This window comes from Salvelinus namaycush, chromosome 16 (genome assembly GCF_016432855.1).
Source record: "Salvelinus namaycush isolate Seneca chromosome 16, SaNama_1.0, whole genome shotgun sequence".
NCBI lineage: Eukaryota > Metazoa > Chordata > Actinopteri > Salmoniformes > Salmonidae > Salvelinus > Salvelinus namaycush.
This window is the reverse complement of record NC_052322.1, coordinates 28,403,110-28,424,416: the sequence shown is the minus strand read 5'-3', so window position 1 is coordinate 28,424,416 and position 21,307 is coordinate 28,403,110. Positions and strand designations below refer to the sequence as shown.

The 21,307-nt window shown below is 42.7% G+C and overlaps 1 protein-coding gene and 1 long non-coding RNA gene across 2 annotated transcripts; both read right to left on the bottom strand.

The window, feature by feature from the left end:
• Positions 1-111: 111 nt before the first annotated feature.
• On the bottom strand, positions 112-14,113 carry LOC120061271 (E3 ubiquitin-protein ligase ARIH2-like). The gene is made up of 15 exons (XM_039010966.1): positions 13,986-14,113; positions 10,025-10,495; positions 9,565-9,632; positions 9,369-9,441; positions 9,000-9,141; positions 8,577-8,698; positions 8,136-8,245; positions 7,829-7,946; positions 7,678-7,728; positions 7,224-7,245; positions 6,913-7,064; positions 2,815-2,958; positions 2,516-2,584; positions 791-907; positions 112-581 (listed from the first exon to the last, which is right to left on the bottom strand). Exons 2-15 carry the CDS (start codon positions 10,289-10,291, stop codon positions 510-512), a joined length of 1,527 nt encoding a protein of 508 aa, XP_038866894.1. The 5' UTR covers positions 10,292-10,495; positions 13,986-14,113; the 3' UTR covers positions 112-509.
• A 3,896-nt stretch (positions 14,114-18,009) lies between these two features.
• Positions 18,010-19,543, bottom strand: LOC120060740. The gene is made up of 3 exons (XR_005478264.1): positions 19,146-19,543; positions 18,438-18,688; positions 18,010-18,296 (listed from the first exon to the last, which is right to left on the bottom strand). It is a non-coding gene; the product is annotated as an uncharacterized LOC120060740 (long non-coding RNA).
• Between the last annotated feature and the right edge of the window lie 1,764 nt (positions 19,544-21,307).

Sequence of the window (21,307 nt, the reverse complement as noted above, 5' to 3'; positions counted from 1 at the left end):
AGTCAACCCATAGACAACCACACCACTGCTGGTGAACCTAGCCTGGGTACCAGTGTGTTTCTGCTCTCTTGCAGGCATTGGTGTGTGATAATTAATACACAAGAAACAAAATTGTTTTAAAAACTCAGTAACTATTTCTGTATTAATGTACAACCGTTGAAAATTACAGCATTTTTTAAATTTTCCATTTCTTAAACGATCTAACTATCAACAGCCATTTCCAGAAAAAGGTGAACAATGTGAGAAGAAAAAAGTAGAAGGATGGTGGGACCGCGTGGGAGGCAAATTAAGAATGTTTTATTTTCTGAAGAGTGTTTGTGTACGTGTGTGTGCGCGAGCATGCGCATGCTTTCTCATTTCATGGTGTAGTGTGTATGAATGTGGCGTTGTTGACAGATCTAAATGGGGGGGACCGTGCCATTCTGAGACCCTGTAGCAGACAAATAGAGCACTTAATGAGGGAGGGATGAAGGAGGGAGCTGCTGGTGCTTTGCAGTAGGATGGTAACTTCAGGTGTCGTGAAAATCCTTCAGCAGCGTGCGTCTCCTCTGCTCAGCAATGTGCATCTGATTCTCCAGATCCTGAGAGAAACAGGGTCATGAAGGAGTTAAATTCTTCACACAAGGAATAAACAAGGAATAAACTAATACACTGCAAAAAAATTTTTGGTCCTTCTGATTTCCCAAGACATGCCAATACCCCTCAACTCCCCTGTGCTCCCAGCCAATGCAAGTCCCAATCTGGAAACCTCTATATCCCCACAAACCTCCCAAACCCCCCTCTTTCTTACCCCTCGGTCATTGGCGCTCAACTCCCCCTCACTCCCTCTCTCGTAGGTGTCTGCTCGCTCCACCTTCCAAGACAGGTTCTCAATCTCTGCCTCAAGCTGGGCCTGCTGGTACTCAAACTGAATAGGATAGAAAAACACATTCATTTCAGACAGCATGTTTGATATGTCATAAGTAACATCAGCAACTAGCGGCACCCTGCCCGTTCATTTATGGATCTGATCAATTCAATTTCATCTTTGTGGACTGCAACCATCACAGAATCGTTCACTCAATAACTCCCCTGCAAAGCACAAATTCATACTGCTAATAAGCTATTATTTTGCTCACTGCTAAATGTCATCCTGTGTGCAAAATACTGAAAATGTGGTTACAAATTTAAGTAGGTGTACAGAGCCGTGGCGGAGTGGTAACTCTCCCAGCACATATGTGACTCCTCGCCAGAGACAAGTTGACCCTCGTTTTCTCCCCTCTTTACCTCTGTATCCCCTTGTAATTTATAAACTTTCTAAATAAAAGCTTTAAAAATGTGAGTGGAATTCCCCTCTTTTTTTTCTCTTTTCTTTTTAAAAATTTAACCCCCTTTTCTCCCCAATTTGTGGTATCCAATCGCTAGTAATTACTATCTTGTCTCATCGCTACAACTCCCGTACGGGCTCGGGAGAGATGAAGGTCGAAAGCCATGCGTCCTCCGAAACACAACCCAACCAAGCCGCACTGCTTCTTAACACAGCGCTCCTCCAACCCGGAAGCCAGCCGCACCAATGTGTCGGAGGAAACACCGTGCACCTGGCTCCCTTGGTTAGCGCGCACTGCTCCCGGCCCGCCACAGGAGTCGCTGGTGCGCGATGAGACAAGGATAACCCTACCGGCGAACCCAGAGTCTCTGGTGGCGCAGCGATGCAGTGCCCTAGACCACTGCGCCACCCGGGAGGCCTGAATTCCCCTCAAAGCAATTATGTCCATGTAAATAATTAGAATACTTAATACTTTTGAATCCCCAGGTGGCACCTTGTGTGACCATAAGTCTATGCGGCCAGGCGCAGTAAAATCATTTGGTTGCAAAGGTTACTGGCCTGCCCTACACAATATAAATACTATTGTGATGAATAAATGCCTTGGTTCACTATTGTGATGCATAATGCTGCATTCAAGTGCTATCGGAAACTCGGAACCTCCGAGTTCAAATGAATGTAAATTATTTGCATAGAGCGTCCTATTGGTTGGTTCTGGTACATAAGTGGGAAACAGTTTGTTTCCACAACGAGCTTCCAAGTCAAATTTCTGAGTTTCTTAGTTCCGACTAGCAACTGAACGCAGCATAATTGCAATGGTAATTTGGAATGTTCAGTCAATGAGTATTATGGGTAATGTAGTCATTCTACAGTTTCCAAATTGGCCTACAATTGCCTACATCATATGCATTGTGACAGCACGATCTCCCACAGCAACGAACATTCTGAAAACACAAAAACCAGGAAAATAAACAAAAATACAAAACACAGCGGAATATAAAATGGCCAGTAGCATGTAACAGGACGACGTGCTTTCCCCCCCCCTTATAAATCAGTGCTAAATTGTAAGGGGAGATCCCCCCCCGCAGTTAAGTGGCATAAGGTATTATAATATAGATAATTAGCATTTGACTAGATATATTTAATATAGTTTAGTAAGCCTTTGTTAGCTTATACTACTGACACACACACAGAACAAGACAGGATTCTCACCAGTTTTTTGCGAGGACCAGACTCCATGTAGTAGGCGTAGGGGTAAGTATACTGCAGTGTGTAGCGACACTGTGGGACAAACAGATAAGAGATAAGCAAGACTTGCTATTGGTTTAAGCACAGTGTAGTAGGTCAAATAAGTACCCAGATACTCCTTTCACACCATAATGCCAATCTGAACCAAACTGTGCTGCCTCAGTTACATACTAATTTGTAGTGTGAAAATCCCTATACATTCACGTGTTAATGTGTGTGTTTTTTCCTTTGTGTGTGACTGAGGCAGGCAGGGGCAGTAATACCTTGGCCAGCAGCTTGGCAGCGTTCTGCAGGTACTGCCAGTCTATCCAGGTGCCCAGGTTGTTCATCACCCGCTCTTGGATCTTCTCCTGGATCCGCTGGTATGTCTGAGCCTCCAGCTGGAGACTCTTATTGTGGTTCTCCCACTAAAGAGACACAAACACACAGTCACAGTCTGGACTGGAGAAACAGTAAGAAAACATGACAAAATGTAATAAAATAAAACACGACATACATTTTTACATTTTAGTCATTTTAGCAGACGCTCTTATCCAGAGCGACTTACAGTAGAGTGCATACATTTTATTACATTTTACATACTGAGACAAGGATATCCCTACCGGCCAAACCCTCCCTAACCCGGACGACGCTATGCCAATTGTGCGTCGCCCCACGGACCTCCCGGTTGCGGCCGGCTGCGACAGAGCCTGGGCGCGAACCCAGCCCAGCCTGGGCGCGAACCCAGAGACTCTGGTGGCGCAGAGTCTCTGGGTCTCTGGGTCTCTTTCAACGCCGATACCGATTATTGGAGGACAAAAAAAGCCGATACCGATTAATCGGCCGATTTATAAAAATAAATAAAAATGTTATATACACTGCTCAAAAAAATAAAGGGAACACTTAAACAACACAATGTAACTCCAAGTCAATCACACTTCTGTGAAATCAAACTGTCCACTTAGGAAGCAACACTGATTGACAAAACATTTCACATGCTGTTGTGCAAATGAAATAGACAACAGGTGGAAATTATAGGCAATTAGCAAGACACCCCCAATAAAGGAGTGGTTCTGCAGGTGGTGACCACAGACCACTTCTCAGTTCTTATGCTTCCTGGCTGATGTTTTGGTCACTTTTGAATGCGACATGAGACGGAGTCTACAACCCACACAAGTGGCTCAGGTAGTGCAGCTCATCCAGGATGGCACATCAATGCAAGCTGTGGCAAGAAGGTTTGCTGTGTCTGTCAGCGTAGTGTCCAGAGCATGGAGGCGCTACCAGGAGACAGGCCAGTACATCAGGAGACGTGGAGGAGGCCGTAGGAGGGCAACAACCCAGCAGCAGGACCGCTACCTCCGCCTTTGTGCAAGGAGGAGCACTGCCAGAGCCCTGCAAAATTACCTCCAGCAGGCCACAAATGTGCATGTGTCTGCTCAAACGGTCAGAAACAGACTCCATGAGGGTGGTATGATGGCCTGACATCCACAGGTGGGGGTTGTGCTTACAGCCCAACACCGTGCAGGATGTTTGGCATTTTCCAGAGAACACCAAGATTGGCAAATACGCCACTGGCGCCCTGTGCTCTTCACAGATGAAAGCAGGTTCACACTGAGCACGTGACAGAGTCTGGAGACGCCGTGGAGAACGTTCTGCTGCCTGCAACATCCTCCAGCATGACCGGTTTGGCGGTGGGTCAGTCATGGTGTGGGGTGGCATTTCTTTGGGGGGCCGCACAGCCCTCCATGTGCTCGCCAGAGGTAGCCTGACTGCCATTAGGTACCGAGATGAGATCCTCAGACCCCTTGTGAGACCATATGCTGGTGCGGTTGGCCCTGGGTTCCTCCTAATGCTAGACAATGCTAGACCTCATGTGGCTGGAGTGTGTCAGCAGTTCCTGCAAGAGGAAGGCATTGATGCTATGGACTGGCCCGCCCGTTCCCCAGACCTGAATCCAATTGAGCACATCTGGGACATCATGTCTCGCTCCATCCACCAACGCCACGTTGCACCACAGACTGTCCAGGAGTTGGCCTGGGAGGAGATCCCTCAGGAGACCATCCGCCACCTCATCAGGAGCATGCCCAGGCGTTGTAGGGAGGTCATACAGGCACGTGGAGGCCACACACACTACTGAGCCTCATTTTGACTTGTTTTAAGGACATTACATCAAAGTTGGATCAGCCTGTAGTGTGGTTTTCCACTTTAATTTTGAGTGTGACTCCAAATCCAGACCTCCATGGGTTGATAAATTTGATTTCCATTGATCATTTTTGTGTGATTTTGTTGTCAGCACATTCAAATATGTAAATAAAAAAGTATTTAATAAGAATATTTCATTCATTCAGATCTAGGATGTGTTATTTTAGTGTTCCCTTTATTTTTTTGAGCAGTGTATCATACACACACACACATTTTTGTAATAATGACAACTGCAACAATACTGAATGAACAATGAACACTTATTTTAACTTAATATAATACATAAATACACACACAGCTCTGAAGTGACAATGATACTGAAGAGTCTGCTTAGGAGACAAATACTCTCAACTGTTTGAATAAAAATAGAGTTTAAGTTACCTGTGATGAATGTAGAAAACAAAAACTGTCATTTCTATATGCAGGAAATCCTATTTTAATAATGGGCATGGTAAGAATTGACGACCAAAGTGCGAGTCATAATTCCCATGACACCTTCTAGCAAAATCTGAAAAGCGGTTCCTTCATTTATTCCATAGGATATTTTTAGATTCACTTAAAATAAGGTCTGTGTTTCGTGTAGGCTTACACCACCTTGCCAATTTTATAACTGTGTAGATATCCATAGGACAAGGTAACTGATCAATATCGGCTAAATATAAGCAAAGATCATTTTTTTTGTAGAGTGGATTTATGAAAATATGTTGACAAACGTTACCTTATCCTAGTGAGATTTACACGGGTATCAAAACGTCGAAGCGGTTTAAGCCTGCACGAAACACAGACCTTATTTGAAGTAGATCAAGACATTCTCTATGGAAGACATGAACGGTAAAATAACGAAGGAATCCCTGTCAAGTTTAGCCGCAAGTTATTACAGGAATTATAACGCGTCGACTATTTCTCTCTAAACCATATACCTTTGACTAATCCGGAAACTATCACCTCGAAAACAAAACGTTTATTCCGTTCCGTATTTTATCTAACGGGTGGCATCCATGAGTCTAAATATTCCTGTTACATTGCACAACCTTCAATGTCATAATTACGTAAAATTCTGGCAAATTAGTTCGCAAAGAGCCAGGCGGCCCAAACTGTTGCATATACCCTGACTCTGCGTGCAATGAACGCAAGAGAAATGACACAATTTCACCTGGTTAATATTGCCTGCTAACCTGGATTTCTTTTAGCTAAATATGCAGGTTTAAAAATATATACTTGTGTATTGATTTTAAGAAAGGCATTGATGTTTATGGTTAAGTACACATTGGAGCAATGACAGTCATTGATTGATTGTTTTTTATAAAGATAAGTTTAATGCTAGCTAGCAATTTACCTTAGCTTACTGCATTCGCGGCACAGGCAGGCTCCTCGTGGAGTGCAATGTAATCAGTGTTAGAGCATTGGACTAGTTAACTGTAAGGTTGCAAGATTGAATCCCCTGAGCTGACAAGGTTAAAAATCTGTCTTTCTGCCCCTGAACGATGCAGAACGTTCCTAGGCCGTCATTGAAAATAAGAATGTGTTCTTAACTGACTTGCCTAGTTAAATAAAGGTGTAAAAAAAATATATATAATAATAATAATAATAATAATAATTCGGCGCCCAAAAATACCGATTTCCGATTGTTATGAAAACTTGAAATCGGCCCCGATTAATCGGTCGACCTCTAATACTTATAGCATGTTCTGGGTGATTCTGAGAGGTATCTCAGTGTTAATTTGACATGATGTCATTGCTTGTAACATTCACAGATTTGTTTTTAACATGAGGTATTTCACATGTATGGGAGATTGAGTTCCCATGATCTAAAAGTACCTAGAAGTACAAGAGAATGTGAAGACTACTTCTGTGTAAGTATGTGTGACTGAGGAACATGCATGTATATACTATCCTTGAAAGTGCACAGTATGTATTAATATAATATTTTATTCTAAATTATATGGCTCTGGTTGACATTACAGGTGCTGATGGTGGTGGCGCCAAGTACTAAACAAACCACAGGCCACCTGATTGACACAGTTACTCTGGCCACGCAGTTATTTGATGTCGTTAATGTCATCTATTTACATTAAACAGCTTGATACTTCAGAAAGGTTAACTTAATTCCACATAATACTCAGTGTGAGCAGAAGTTTGACTGTCAGTGATAGTAGCATGTTTGTGTGTATGCATCTCACCCTTTCAAAGTAGAAGAGGTATTTCTTGAGGGCCTCTCTGGCCTGTGCCTGCTGGCTCTGGTTGACGATGTCTGGGTTCTCCTTGTAGCGACTGCACTCATAGTACTCACTGCCATGGGTCTTCCAGTCCCCCAGACACATCCAGCAGAAGTCTACACACACAGTGATGCTGACATTAGTGAAAAAAACAATATGATATGAATGTCAAAATGGGTTACATATGGCTGGAGTCAGTTGAACTGACAAATGATGATCGGTAGAAAAGCTAATTAGGTGTAAAGCTGTAAGTAGCTGTATAATTGGATACATACCGTGTTTGCACTTGGAGCATTGCTGAAACAGACAGAGGAAATGCAACATCAGTCATCTAGCAGCTCTAACATTACATAGAATATCATTCAATGACTTTAGAATCAATTAGTATTTCAAAGTGTCTGGTCTGAATAAAGAAAGGAGCTAAAGCATTACTGAAATCTTCAGCTTATAGCCCGGCAAGAAAGCAGTAGGCAGTCTCTCTCAAGGGGAATTCTAATTGGGCAAATTGTATTTGAATAATTCTGATGTCATAAGATGGAGGTTGTCCTGCAGTTGTCTAGCTAGTTGTCTGATTCATTTAAAGCCTGATTAAAGAGAGACAATATAAAGAACATGTATAGTTTGAAATGACTTTAAAAGTGCCAGAGATTTAGAGAACACTAATACAAATGTCAATATGCCCATAGTTGGCATAACCTTAAGATAATGCTGGATTCCATCCTCACTCACCATGTGATTGCAGCCTCCATTCTTCTCAATGCAGATATTGCACTTAGGACACTGAAAAATACACACTATTAAACATTATGTACAAAAGCAAAGGAAAATATTGGAAAATCACACAATTGCTTTAATTGTGTGTGTGTGTGTGCAGTCTTACATCTTTAGTGTGTGCACTGATGTAGTTGGCGGTCTCTGAATCATCTGCACATTTGGTTAGCCACCTTCGGATGGTTGGGCAGTCTGTTGGGGCGTGGTACATGATCCGGCATTTGAAACTGAGGGCGGGTGTAGAGAGAAACATTAAAAAGGGCATCTGCAGGGAGTCAATGATATGATCAGTGCATATGTTCATCTGACATGATGCATATTATTTGACACCTTGTGCATTAATCTCTGCGTAAGAGCTGTATGCGCGGGCATCTGTGCGTAAGAGTTGTATGCGCGAGCATCTGTGCGTGTCTCACCAGAAGACCTCATTGCAGCGGATGCACTGTACTCTGCGGGCCCGTGGCTCCTGCACTTGGATGACGATGGGGCAGTCTGCCCCTGGACACAGCTGCAGCTGGAAGTGGCTCTGAAGGAGGGAGAGACTGGGCCTTACCGGCAGTGCCTAGAAACTGACTGGGCCTTACTCACTGTTACAGACATGTTCAATAGGTAGAGAGCACTTGATAAACATGCACACACTAGCTAAATGACAGAAATGAAGACGTTGATTGTAAAAAATAATGATTAAAGCAGTGTATGCGGACAGTGTGGTTGTTCACTGTTTCCTGTCCAAGAACAAAAGGTGCAGTGAGAGACAAAGGCAAACTGGGAGAGACTAATAGAAAAAGGGCAGACTGAGTGGGAAGCACCAACAAGCAGCCAGCCAGACCACCAGAGGGACACGCAAAGACTTGTACCTCCACATAGTCCCTGAAGAGGTAGCGTCTATATTTGTCCTTCAGCTCCTCACCAGGCAGCAGCGGGAGCACAAAGTCCTCTGGCATTTGGAGGGAACAATCCTGAGCCATACAGGAGATACCTGCACACACAGACAAACACACACATCATTTGAACGTTTGAAGATGATGCATACACACAGAGCATTAAAAAAATATGATCTGGGAGAAACACATGCATAACATTTTTTAATTTATTACCAAAACATCTAAAGGTAAAAATACATCTGAATCTGATTGCACATAAAAGCTATCAAATACTGGTAAATAAATATCCCACCAGGGGTCCTCTTCAAAGCCTATCACATCACTCCCTTCAAAGGAAGAGCCAGCTCCTGACTTAACACTTTGACAGGTCGTATCATCCCTAGCAGTGCTGCTTACCCACTCCCATCCCATCTTTGACGAGTACAGTGCAATGCTGCTCCCAGCATGTTTTGCAGAAGGAGTGCTGGCAGGGCAGCGCGAGCAGGGCATCCCTCCGAACCAGCTGCAGACACACCCCACACTGGAGGGACTGAGGGGTCTGGAGACCCACAAAACATTAAAACATACCAATATTACATACCAGTGATTCTCAAATAGTGGCCCAAGTGCCATATCTGGTCAGTGACCTTTTAGTTGGTGTTTAGTTCAGAACACCTACACAACTGGAACATTGAGTCGCCTTGCCTTTCCAGATACCACCTTTAACTTTACCCAAATACATTACAGACACACTCACTAAGACAAAAGAGCACTTTTAGTTCTTACAGGAACTGATCTGCAGGTGCTGCTGGGCTGGACCTGGGCCTCAGACAGCAACTGAGATGAGTTGGACTTGTATCTGAAAGGCAAAATAAAAATGAGGGCATCAGAAATAGAATTAGTACCAGTATATCACAATATTTGCTATGCATGTGTATGAATATATAAGTGAGTGAGTATGACAATGCATGTGTGCGTTTACCTGTCCAGTATTTGTGACACTTGCCAGTGAAAATGCACAAGGACCAGTTTGGCTACAGCAGGTAAAACCTGTCCAGAGAGGAGGGAGAGAGCAGCATGAGCATCAGGAGAAGGCAACGTATCAATACAGCTGTTCCCAGCAGGCTGCACACCATCATCTTCAACCATTTTCATTTACATACTTCTTCAAACTGATAAATACCGAGACGACAAGGAACTCCTATACCTAGATATCATCTCTATCATATCTTGCCACTGATATGGGCAGATTTCTCAGTTCCCCATTTAATTTGGGGTAATGCACACCCGTTCTGATGCGAATGAATCATGCATGCCCACTAACCTAGGGTCAGATATTTTCACACCTCTAATTGTTATGGTTACAATTGAGGGAATGGTAATCTGATCCTAGATCTGTGGTTAATGGTAACAACTACCCCACAGACAAGCTCAACACCAACCTTCAGGATGGCGGCGATACTGTTGACCTCCTTGCAGAGCACCTTCTGGATCTCACTGTAGGTGAGGCAGGTGAACTGGTACTCCTCTGGGTCAAACGAGTCAGCCCCCTGCTGCTCCATGTCTCCGGCCACGCCGTCGTAGTAGTCCACTATGTCCCCCTGGTCCTCATCGTCACCCCCGTCGTCATCCTCGTCCTCCTCCTCCGAGTTGACCCCGAAGTCATCCTCATTGCTGTCAGAGGCCTGGCTGTTCATGTCCACAGACATTCCCCGGCAGAGCCTCTCTCTCTCTGGGACTGACTGACAACTCTCCGGCCGTCAGCTCCACCGGGGGAACTACAGCTCCCAGAGAACAAGGTTCCACAGACTAGCCCGACACCACTCAGCAGCAACGGAAGAAGCAGAAGAAGTTACACTCCCCGTCTTTCATGAGGAACCGACGAGGTGGATGGTCTGAGAGGACACAAAGAACTGTAGAAAAGGAGGGAGGGATGAAAGGGGAAAAATATAATGGGTTAGCTGTTGCAAAAAAAAACAGATAATGGTTGAGTGTTACTTTAAAAAGAGATTTATAAGGAAATCAAGTTCCATGATCTAGAAGAACTGGGTCAGGGAGGAGAGATGGCTTGCCAGGCATGGTGTTCATTCATCTAAATCTTCTGTACTTAGATTAATGTAACTTGTACTCCAGTCAAGTTCTCTCTCTGCACAAGACAGAGCAGTCTGCACTAATACCCAGCCACTGAGTAGAGATCTGGTAAAACTTCTCTCCAACCAAAGCTTCAGATATACTCTTCAGATCTTCCATTACCCCTAGCACTTTCTTTTAGTTGTACTGTACACTAGACAAACAGTAAGTAAACACGTGTGGGATACAAAGCATGAGTAACAGGTTAATGCAGCAGTTTAAAGGATTAGCTACATGACAATGTTTTACAGTACAGACAAGTTGGTAGGACAGTAAACATGAGCAGCTGCGTGACACAGAGTCCAGCTAGCCATAATAATCAAAAACAGGATTATTTAGCCAACTAATTAATGACTTGCAATCTCAAAAGCACCTTGATGTAGTTGGCGGTGTTGTGATTGTAGGTTTCTCTCAGATATCTGATCCTGTCCTACAGGTTGTGATGCACGTATGCAGCATTAACATGAAGCCATAAGATCACCACAGTGGGCAGCCAGAAGTTGTAATATGTGACTTGCAAAATCGACCTGGCCCCAGGTCAGTGCCAGACGCTTGTTTGCATTCCCTCCACGCTATAAATAGGCACTTATGCAGGGTGACATTCGTAACTTTACATACACTCCCTAAACTTAATTTGGCTCTATACTACAGATTTTGGATTTAAGATCAAATGTTTTAAATGAGGCGACAGTACAGAATGTCACCTTTTATTTGAGGGTATTTTCAAACAGAGGTTTTCCTGTTTAGAAATGAATGCCCTTTCATGTAAATAGTCCCCCCCAGATTTTAAGGTGTCATAGGTATTTGAACAAATTTACTACATTTAGTCAAAAGTTTAGTATTCGGTCCCATATCCCTAACAAGCAATGACTAAAAATCAAGCTTGTGACTCTTCTACCAACTTGTTGAATGGATTTGCAGTTTGTTTAGTTGCGTTTTGGATTATGTTGTGCCCAATAGAAATGAATGGCAAATAATGTAGTGTCACTTTTATCGTAAACAAAAATATTACTTGTTTCTGAACATTTCTACATTAATGTGGATGCCTCCATGGTCTACCATTAATTTCTATTGGGCACAACATAATGTTAAACAACCAAAACTAAACACATCCAACAAGTTTCTAGTCACAAGCTTGATGTAGTCATTGCGTTCTAGGAATATGGGTCCAAATACTAAACTTCCAACTAAATGTAACTAGAGGAGTGTAGATTATATAAATTACTGATATAATTGAAACATTATTTTAAAATTATGTTAAACAATATGAAAATAAATTACAAATGAAAGTTTCAATCAGGGTCCATATCATTTGGATCAAAATAAAACATAATACCAGAGTCTTTCAAATTAACATTAATAGTGGTTTCTTTTAAAATCTTCAAACTCACTCCAATATCTTCTGACATAAGAACAGTCCCAAAATAAATGGTCAAGAGTCTCTGGGTCACAACCACAAAATACACATTTGTTATCAATAGCTATCGTGAATCTGTGTATAATAAAAGGTCTTTACAGGGTAGATTCTATGAATGAGTTTGTATGATACTTCTTTCACCTTATTAGAAATACAATATTTGCCAGACAACAACGAGACTGTCCCAGTTCACTTGTCCTAGGGCTGCATTCCAGTATATTCTAGCAGAGGGAATAAGGGAAAGGGGGATACCTAGTCAGTTGTACTAACGGAATGCATACAACTGAAATGTGTCTTCTGCATTTAACCCAACCCCTCTGAATCAGAGGTGCGGGGGGCTGCCATACAATAGTAACATCTTAGAGTTTTCATACATACATACATGTATGTATATTATTACATTTATAATGTCAATTCTATCTATCTGAATTGAGGCTTCAAAATCCTCAACAGTTGCACTTGGAGTACTGTTATATTTCCCTAAAAGAAGAAAAGCACCATTAGGGACAGCTCTTACAACTATTTGATACTCCTCAAGAGTGAATGTAACATTATGTATTTATGAATTCTGGATAATCATATAGTTCTCCATCATTATTCAACAATTGTTTAACCCAACACTGTTGTCAAACCAGTTCTGGAAACACACTTATTTTTGTATTTTATTTCTTTATTATTCCAGAAAGTACAGTACCAGTCAAAAGTTTGGGCACACCTACTCAGTCAAGGGTTTCTTTATTGTTACTATTTACTACATTGTAAAATAATAGTGAAGACATCCAAACTATAAAATAACACATATGAAATCATGTAGTAACCAAAAAAAGTGTTAGACAAATCTAAATATATTTTATAATTGAGATTCTTCAAAGTAGCCACCCTTTGCCTTGACAGCTTTGCACACTCTTGGCATTCTCTCACCCAGCTACATGAGATCAACCGACCTCTACCAAATTGAGATGGTTTGGACTGCAGAGTGAAGGAAAAGCAGCCAACAAGTACTCAGCATATTGGGGAACTCCTTCAAGACCATTGGAAAAGCATTCCAGGTGAAGCTGGTTGAGAGAATGCCAAGAGTGTGCAAAGCTGTCAAGGCAAAGGGTGGCTACTTTGAAGAACCTAAAATATAATGATTTGTTTAACACTTTTTTGGTTACTACATGATTCCACATGTGTAATTTCCTAGTTTGTCTTCACTATTATTCTACAATGTAGAAAATAGTAAAAATAAAGAAACTCTGGAATGAGTAAAATGTGTCCAAACTTTTGACTGGTACTGTATATCTATGTGGGGGAAAGTTGATTCCAAGTTAGAAGTAGTTAGAAAGCTTAATAGGGATCTTACCCACATCACCGTTGCATTTGAGTAAAATATCTAGACCACCAATCTGTTGGAATATTTAATTAGGGATTATATTCTAAATGCAATCCTTATTTCTTAAATAGTTTCGTATCCATTTGATTTTAAAGATTATATTAGAGGTTTTTTAAACCCTCCCTCACTTGGGGTGCTAACGTTACATGTTAACGTTAGATAGCAATATAGTAATACACTGGAGGTTAACACAAAATCAGCTTTCCAACTCAATAGTTTAATAATCCATCAAATACGATATGCGAGACCTAGACATGGTAAAAAAAAAAAAACAGCTGTGCCATTGTTCCAGCCTGGAATTATCCACACCTGATAGCTAGCTAGTTAGCTAGCTAACGAGTCGCTGGAACCCCTTCGCAACCGCCTCACACTCTAGGCCGGAGATTGGCATATAAACAAGGCCATCTGGGGCTCGTTAACAAACTACTCCGCTTTATCGTTATCATATACCTTCCCACCAAGTACTGCTGTCTATACTTACCTTGCGGACTGCGTTGGGTCGCCTTGCAATTGAAGCCAAACCTGGCTTTACAAAAGAGAACCAATTCTTGATCAGCACCCCAGGTTAAGCAGAAGACAGGAAGTACACGAATATTCAGTTTACGCCACTTCCGTGTCGCCAGATATGACAACCATTGGACAGTTCCGTTCTTCAAGACGGGACCCAAATATAAATAGACTGTCTGACATTAGTTTCTGGTGAATTTACAAATTAATCTACATTTAAATAATTTCCCCGTCTTTTAATACCAATACATTTTTACCAAAACATTATTTCTACCAATATAGAGTAGAGACAAAAAACTGAGCTCCCCCATTTACGTGCCCGTACAAACATACACACATCAGCAGCTTAGGAGTGTAATGGGGGGGGGGGGTCCACCATCTGCAGCAGTACAGGTTTGAGTTTGTGCCAGGCTGCTTTGTAGGTCTTGGTCCACAGGGATTACAATGACCTATATCTCCTGTAAGACATCAGGAACCGAGAACCGAGTATCACGGAACACTAATGTCATTATGACACCTGTCTGTCTGACCTACTTCTGGTCCCGTATTCATAGTGTCTTAAAGTAGGAGTGCTGATTTAGGATCTGGTCCTCCATGTCCATGTAATCTTATTCATTATGATCTAAAAGGCAAAACAGATTCTAGATCAGCACTGAAACAAATAGTGAATATTGGCTCTGATCCGTTCTGGAAACATGAAGAACACATACTTTCTCAAACGGGACCCTTTTCTCCCGTTTGGTCCCCCTGTGCCACTGTCCTGGGGCCAGGTCTGTGCCAGTGTGGCAGCAGCTGTGTTTGCCCACCCTCCTCGTCCCCCACCTCTTCAGACGACAGACCCTGTCCCCGTTCTGGCTCTTCAGTTGGTCCAGTCCTCCCCCGGCTGTTGGGCCTTTCTTCCCATAGCACCGCTGGAGTGTCTCCCTGATCAGCAGGGCCTTCACCAGCAGAGTCCAGTTAGACACGGCTCTCTTTTCCTGCTTCTGGAAAACACACACAAGATACATGTGAATAAAATATGAGCAGCACTAACATAACAAACATTGTCTGTACTACACTGTAGTATATGTTTAAAAAAGACACCTCCATAAAGAGGATTAATTGCATAAAATATGCATTTAATTAAATACAACTGTACAATACGAGTGGCGGTTACAAAAGGTGAGCTTTGAGCTAATTGTGTTTTCACAAACACATTCAGACACACTATATACCTTTTTCTACTATATCTCTGGGTCTCTTGGTCTTCCACCCAAGCTGCTCTCAGGATCTCCTCATGCTCCTCACACACACACACACACACACAATGTAGCCATCCGTTCTAGAAAATAAACACACAGAAACATACTATGTAAAATCAGCATACATGTCAGAAACAAACAATTCCACAACCATACATATGCACATACAGTCACACAGACAAGGAGAAACATACTCAGCATGAAAGTAGCCACCATGGTGGAAGTCAAAGCCAGCGACAGCAGAGGCACAGTCCATGTCCAGCTTCTTAGCTACTCTTGAGGTTTGGCAGTTGAAGATGGACACAGCCTACTGGCAACATGCAGGGCTTGAACAGGAACATGTTGCCAAAGTCATTACGAGGCACCTGGAGAAAACAAACATACACCTAACTCAATGGTTAATACACTGTAATATACACAACATTTTATTAGAGAGTAATCATACCCTGCCATCTACAGCTACTGGTGGCTGGTACTCCTCTGTCTGCCATTTACCAAGCAGGGGCATGTCATCTTTGTCCTTCTGCTCTGATGTCATCCTGGCCTTCCGAGAGCGATTCGAACAACCTATCACCATCTCTGTCTCTCTATGTGTGTGTGTGTGTGTGTGGGGGGGGGGGGGGGTTGCTACGGTGTGCCCTAATGAATACGACCCTGCTCACCTTGTAGGGCTTCTCTCCTAGACGGAGGGTGCGTGCCTCCTTCAGCAATGTGTCTTTGGAGTGTAGTGCGTGAATACAGTCCCGGTGGATAACCCAGATGCAAATAAGTACTACTGTATTTCTAATTACTTTTCACAATCAAAAAATATACATTTGTTTTGGATACCAAATGCAATCTCTATAAACACCACAATAATATATTTACATTACCTCCAAAAAAAGAACATAATTTCCATTAACTCTGCTTTGAAACAACTTTATCATTTTAAACAGCCCTCTATCTAATTCTTTGCATTCAAAATCAGTTATGAAAAAATCCCTGTTATGTGTGCTGCTTACCTGGAGTAGACGGGGTCTCCCCTGGAGTACCCCAGGATTGCTGCTGGGGGTGTTAAAGAGCTTCATATCTCAGTAGTCTCTTCAGGGCGTACAGGGGGTGGTTTTTGAACTCTGCTATTGATGTGGGTAACGGCTTGTCCAGCAACTTCCCCTGGAGCTAGAGCAGAGAGAGGAGTGTATATGACAAGCTGTATAAATTAAAGTGTGTGGATGTGCGTCTCATTCTCACCTGTTTCCTCCTGGATGTCTCTCTCAGATTCGTCACTTCCCACCACTCCTTGTCCACCTAGCACTTTCTGGTGGAGGTCATTCAGGTGGGGTCGTACTTGCTGCCCAGATCCTTCATGTGACTGTCTCCGTCCACGGCTACGATGTTGGTCATGGGCTAGGTGGCCTGCTTGGAGAACAGTGGCGGCTGCCCCACCCACACACAACCAGCACCCAGTCTTCTCCAGGTAGACCTTTAACCACTCGTCTTCACCCTTCCCCACCTTCCGCCTGGCCGGCTTCATCCCCATCTCCCTCCCAATCCTCATCTTCCTCTTCTCTTTCTTCTTGCTTCCACTACTTCTCTGTGGAGCTGAACTCTTGCCTCCTTTCCCTTTCTTGGCCCTGTTGGCTTTGGTTCCTCAGATGCCTCGCTGTCCTCCTCATTGGTCAGCTGTAACTCCTCCCGGTCACTGGGTCCCTCCTTTTCACTGCTCTCTTTCTAACTCACCTTCAAGGCTATGCTGCGGCACTTGGGAGTTACTGGGTTTCTGTCCCACTGACAAACCTGTCTCAGTCTCCCCTGACTTTCTTTTTTGCCTTCTTCCCTCCTCTCTTGCCCTTCCCCCCTAAGGTCTCTTGGTCCCTGGGGAGACCTCGGGCTCTGAGGGGATCTCTTTGGGAGGTTTATTCTGTAAGGGACTCTTTCCAGGCAGGCTACCTGAGGCTGCCTTGCTATGAGGAAGATATTTGGATCAGATAAGGATACACACAGAGCCTGTGAACTATAACAAGGGTAACATACAACCGCAATGAACACATGCACACTAATAAATAAAAGGTTTGTTCCACAAATTGGGTGCCTTTTGAGTAGTAACTTTTGATTACACCTAATTTTATCATTAAGAGCACATATTCAACTTCATAAATAAATGTTTTCCCATCTCAAGAGGTTAAATTTAAAAAATCTATAGTATGTGCCTATTAAGTACCAAATAAATTAACGAGTTGACTATTTAACGATAAAACAGACATAAATCCCATTGGGACAGGGGGAATGGAAGATTGTTGTGTGCAACAGGGAGGGGAAATTGAAAGTAAGTTTCACCCCAAAAATTGAATCGTTAAAACATTTCTAGCCTGTCTATCTATGGGTAACACAGGGTTATTATGTTCGACCTGCTCATTTTCCCACAAAACATCAGAACATGGTCAAAAAAAAAAGAGTAGAACCAGCTCACCTGCTTTTACACTATGATTTGACTATTAGATGTTTAAAAAATATTTTAAAAGGAATAGCTTCACCACATTAAAATGAGAGTTCAGTTCACGTAACAGGGTTGACCTTAAAATGAGGGACAGATGTAAATTAATCACTAATCACATTAAATAAATATTGATCTTGAGAAATGACTGTCAAAGCAACAAAATAACAATGGCTTTACAATAATGGCAACAACTTGGAGAAATGTTGGGATTAAGTGGGTTAAAATCTTCCTAGATTCACAGAGGGTGCATGGAGACACATCAAAATGCGGGATTTTGGCACTTTAGCAAGTCTTTATTCATGTAAAAAATCTGATTTATTGAATACTCCATGTGGTCTATATTAAAGGGCACTTCATGTAATATAAAATGCTTTTAAAATCCAATATTGGTGCACAATTTCTACTTAAAAATATCAAAAGGGATGCAAAATGCACTCATTTCGTAGAACAACCCAAAAGCCTTCAGTCAGGCTGTACCCTTGGCTGATGGGGAGGCTTCAGTGACAGGGGCTGCAGAGAGAGCAGCAGTCGACAAGAGCTGCAACAACCTAAGCACCAACAGAAACAGCTGGAGGAAACAGACACAAGCGCAGGGGTCAGAGGTCAAAGTTACATCATGCAGGTAAGACAAAGGAAACAGGCTTCAGTTGAGTACCATCAAGCCAAACTAATTTGGGCCTGATTTATGTCTAGAGAGAACAAGTCATACCATAAGAGCCCAAGTTGTTCAAAATAATATGGTCCTCCCTCACAAACATACTCCATTCGCAGTGAGAAAAAGAAATGCAACAGACGAACATGCACAAAAGTTTCTGCAAAGTGCCTTCAGTGTGCAGGATACATGTCACTTCCTGGTGGTCTTTAGCAGTGAGGCTGCCCAGCCTCCTCTCCAGCATGGCCTGTGGTCCAAGCCTCTCCTCACAGGGAAGATCTGGGTTCAGCATGAACATTTCCCCAAACCTGGAGAGAAGGATGACATCAAACAGGATAAAGTACAAAGACAACACATAGACTTAACAACATAGCTAGGTATGATTAAATGAGTCAGGTTTTAAGGGTAAACATAGTTCAGGAATAAGCAGAGAAATAGGTTTCCACACAGTTAATAAAGCATACAATCTGTGAAAACATGTATCTGACAGATGCTGGCCCATTAAAACGCATCAGTGACACATTTGAAGCAGGAGTTATTGAAGTCATGCAGTCAGACTCAGAGAGATGCAATTGCAACATTATAAGTCTGTATTTTACATGTAACTGGCAGCCAAACATTTGATATGTTATGTTGTCAGTGTCACAATGTAGCCTAACTTAGCTAAATGGCAAGATATTTTTCCATGGATGTTTCCTATCAGTATTTCCTCAGTGTTAGCTAGCTAGCCGAGTGTTGTAACTAGTTGGCTAAATGTACCAATACCTTGGTCTTTTTTGGCTCTTAGTCCGCCACCTATGTATTTTGCAACCTGCTTCAGCTTCTTTGTATCGGTCTTCAATTGTGTGTCTGTAGATTCTTTACGCTTGGCAATGGTAACGGAGGCTGCCGAGGGGAGGACGGCTCATAATAATGGATAGAACAAATGGAATGGCATCAAACACATGGAAAAGGCATGGACACCATGTGTTCGGCGTACTTGATAACATTCCACGATTCCGCTCCAGCCATTACCACGAGTCCGTCATCCCCAATTGAGGTGTCACCAACCTCCTCTGAGGCTCACTGTTCCAAAATTAATTGTGTTATTTTTACAGTATTACAGACTCGTGAATGACTGCGTTTCCCATGCACAGGTGTAATTCGTGCGAGAAACCGTGATTATTTTCACAACTTTTCCGAGCATTTCATAATACAGTGGGCAGATTCGATTATACCGAGCCGCAGCACACCAGTCTATGTCCCGTTACGTGTAACCTTAATCACACTGATAACCCTAATGCCTAACCCTAATCTTAAATTGCGACCAAAAATATATATATTTTTAAATGCATTAATTCTAACAATATAGCCATTTTGACTCTTCAGCTGGCCTATCGAATGGGAAATCGCTCAGTGCTGCCTCCAGGACAAGACTCATGGAAATAAACGTTAACCTGCACCTGGCTCACGCCTGGGAGGCAGCCAGGTTCCAAAACGAATGCAATCAACTTTTACCCTGTCTAAATTATGTCCTGTATTATGTCATTCTGTATTATATTTCATGTTTTGTGTGGACCCCAGGAAGAGTAGCTGCTGCTTTTGCAAGAGCTAATGGGGATCCTAATTAAATACCAAATACCCGGTGCAAAACATGCCTATACGAGCTCCCGGTCCAGATTAATCAAATCCCCTCAACGTGCGGCGATTGTTGTGGGTGGGTTTCAGAAAACGTCATATCCGCATCCACTTCCGCTGTGCCATCAGTACTCCCTAGAGAGAGAAACAGAGATGGCCTACAGGCAGGCAGCAGTGCCCTTCACATCAAAACTCAGATTAGTGGTAAAATTGTTGTAAAATAGTCCATATATTACTTTTGGTTGTGTTTTGATCTGAGTTTATTTTGGGGAGAGACTGGGTGGGGGGAGACTGGGTTCCAGACTTGTGTAGGTATATATAATATTTGTTAAATTCACTCAGTGCACATGATTGTAATATGTAGTGGTGATTTGACGAACTATGTGATAAGAACAAGTGTAAAATGCAGTGCACTGTGCATTACTGGGGGTGGCAGTATTGTGCTAACAGGCAGAAAGGTTTTTGCATTTATGGTCTGCACCAGGAAAATCCAAAGGCGGGATAAACTGGTTGACTCCAACGATATGTGTGTGTGAGGGCACAGGAAGGGGTAAATGTCATCACTCTTAACACTTGTTCTATAAAACAGCTAGATGCACCACCCGCTCACCCATTCGATATCACTATATATCTCACTATGACATGTTTGAGTCTAGTCACAAGACATGTCATCTATTCACTTTACTTGTCAGTGACTGATATTGTTGTGATTGTACATTGGCCAAACCACAATCATCTTTCAAAATCAACATGTGAGATTAGACCATAACAAGCTGCAGAGGGGGATATATAAACATATAGCTCTGTATTTGATACGGTGGCACATTACAGACACACACATACACACACCTCCTCATGGACAAACACACACAATGTTTTCTTGTTGTGGATGTACATCTGGGTGATGGAGCCTGGAGGTATTATGTCACTTCAGGGAGCTGTCTGTGAACTGATAAGAGAGACACATTTCCAGACAGTCTTGATGCAGTAGGAGACAGATCATCATGGGGAGGGGAGAGGAAGTTGAGGGGAGAGGGGGGTGAGCACTGGGGCGATTGTATCCGTGGTCCTCTTCTGTGGTCCAGCGTGATATGAGCCCAGCGCACTGCATGGCTTCCGTCCCTATATGAACCCTCAACACAGTCAGATAGGAATAAAAAGCCATACAGTGCAGTGGGCACTCTGAGCAGACTATAAACTACCCATACTCATAACTTACACACAGGCTACAGCTACACAAACAGTGCACACACACACACACACACACACACACATACAGGAGTAGTGTAGTAACTACACTATTATAGCAG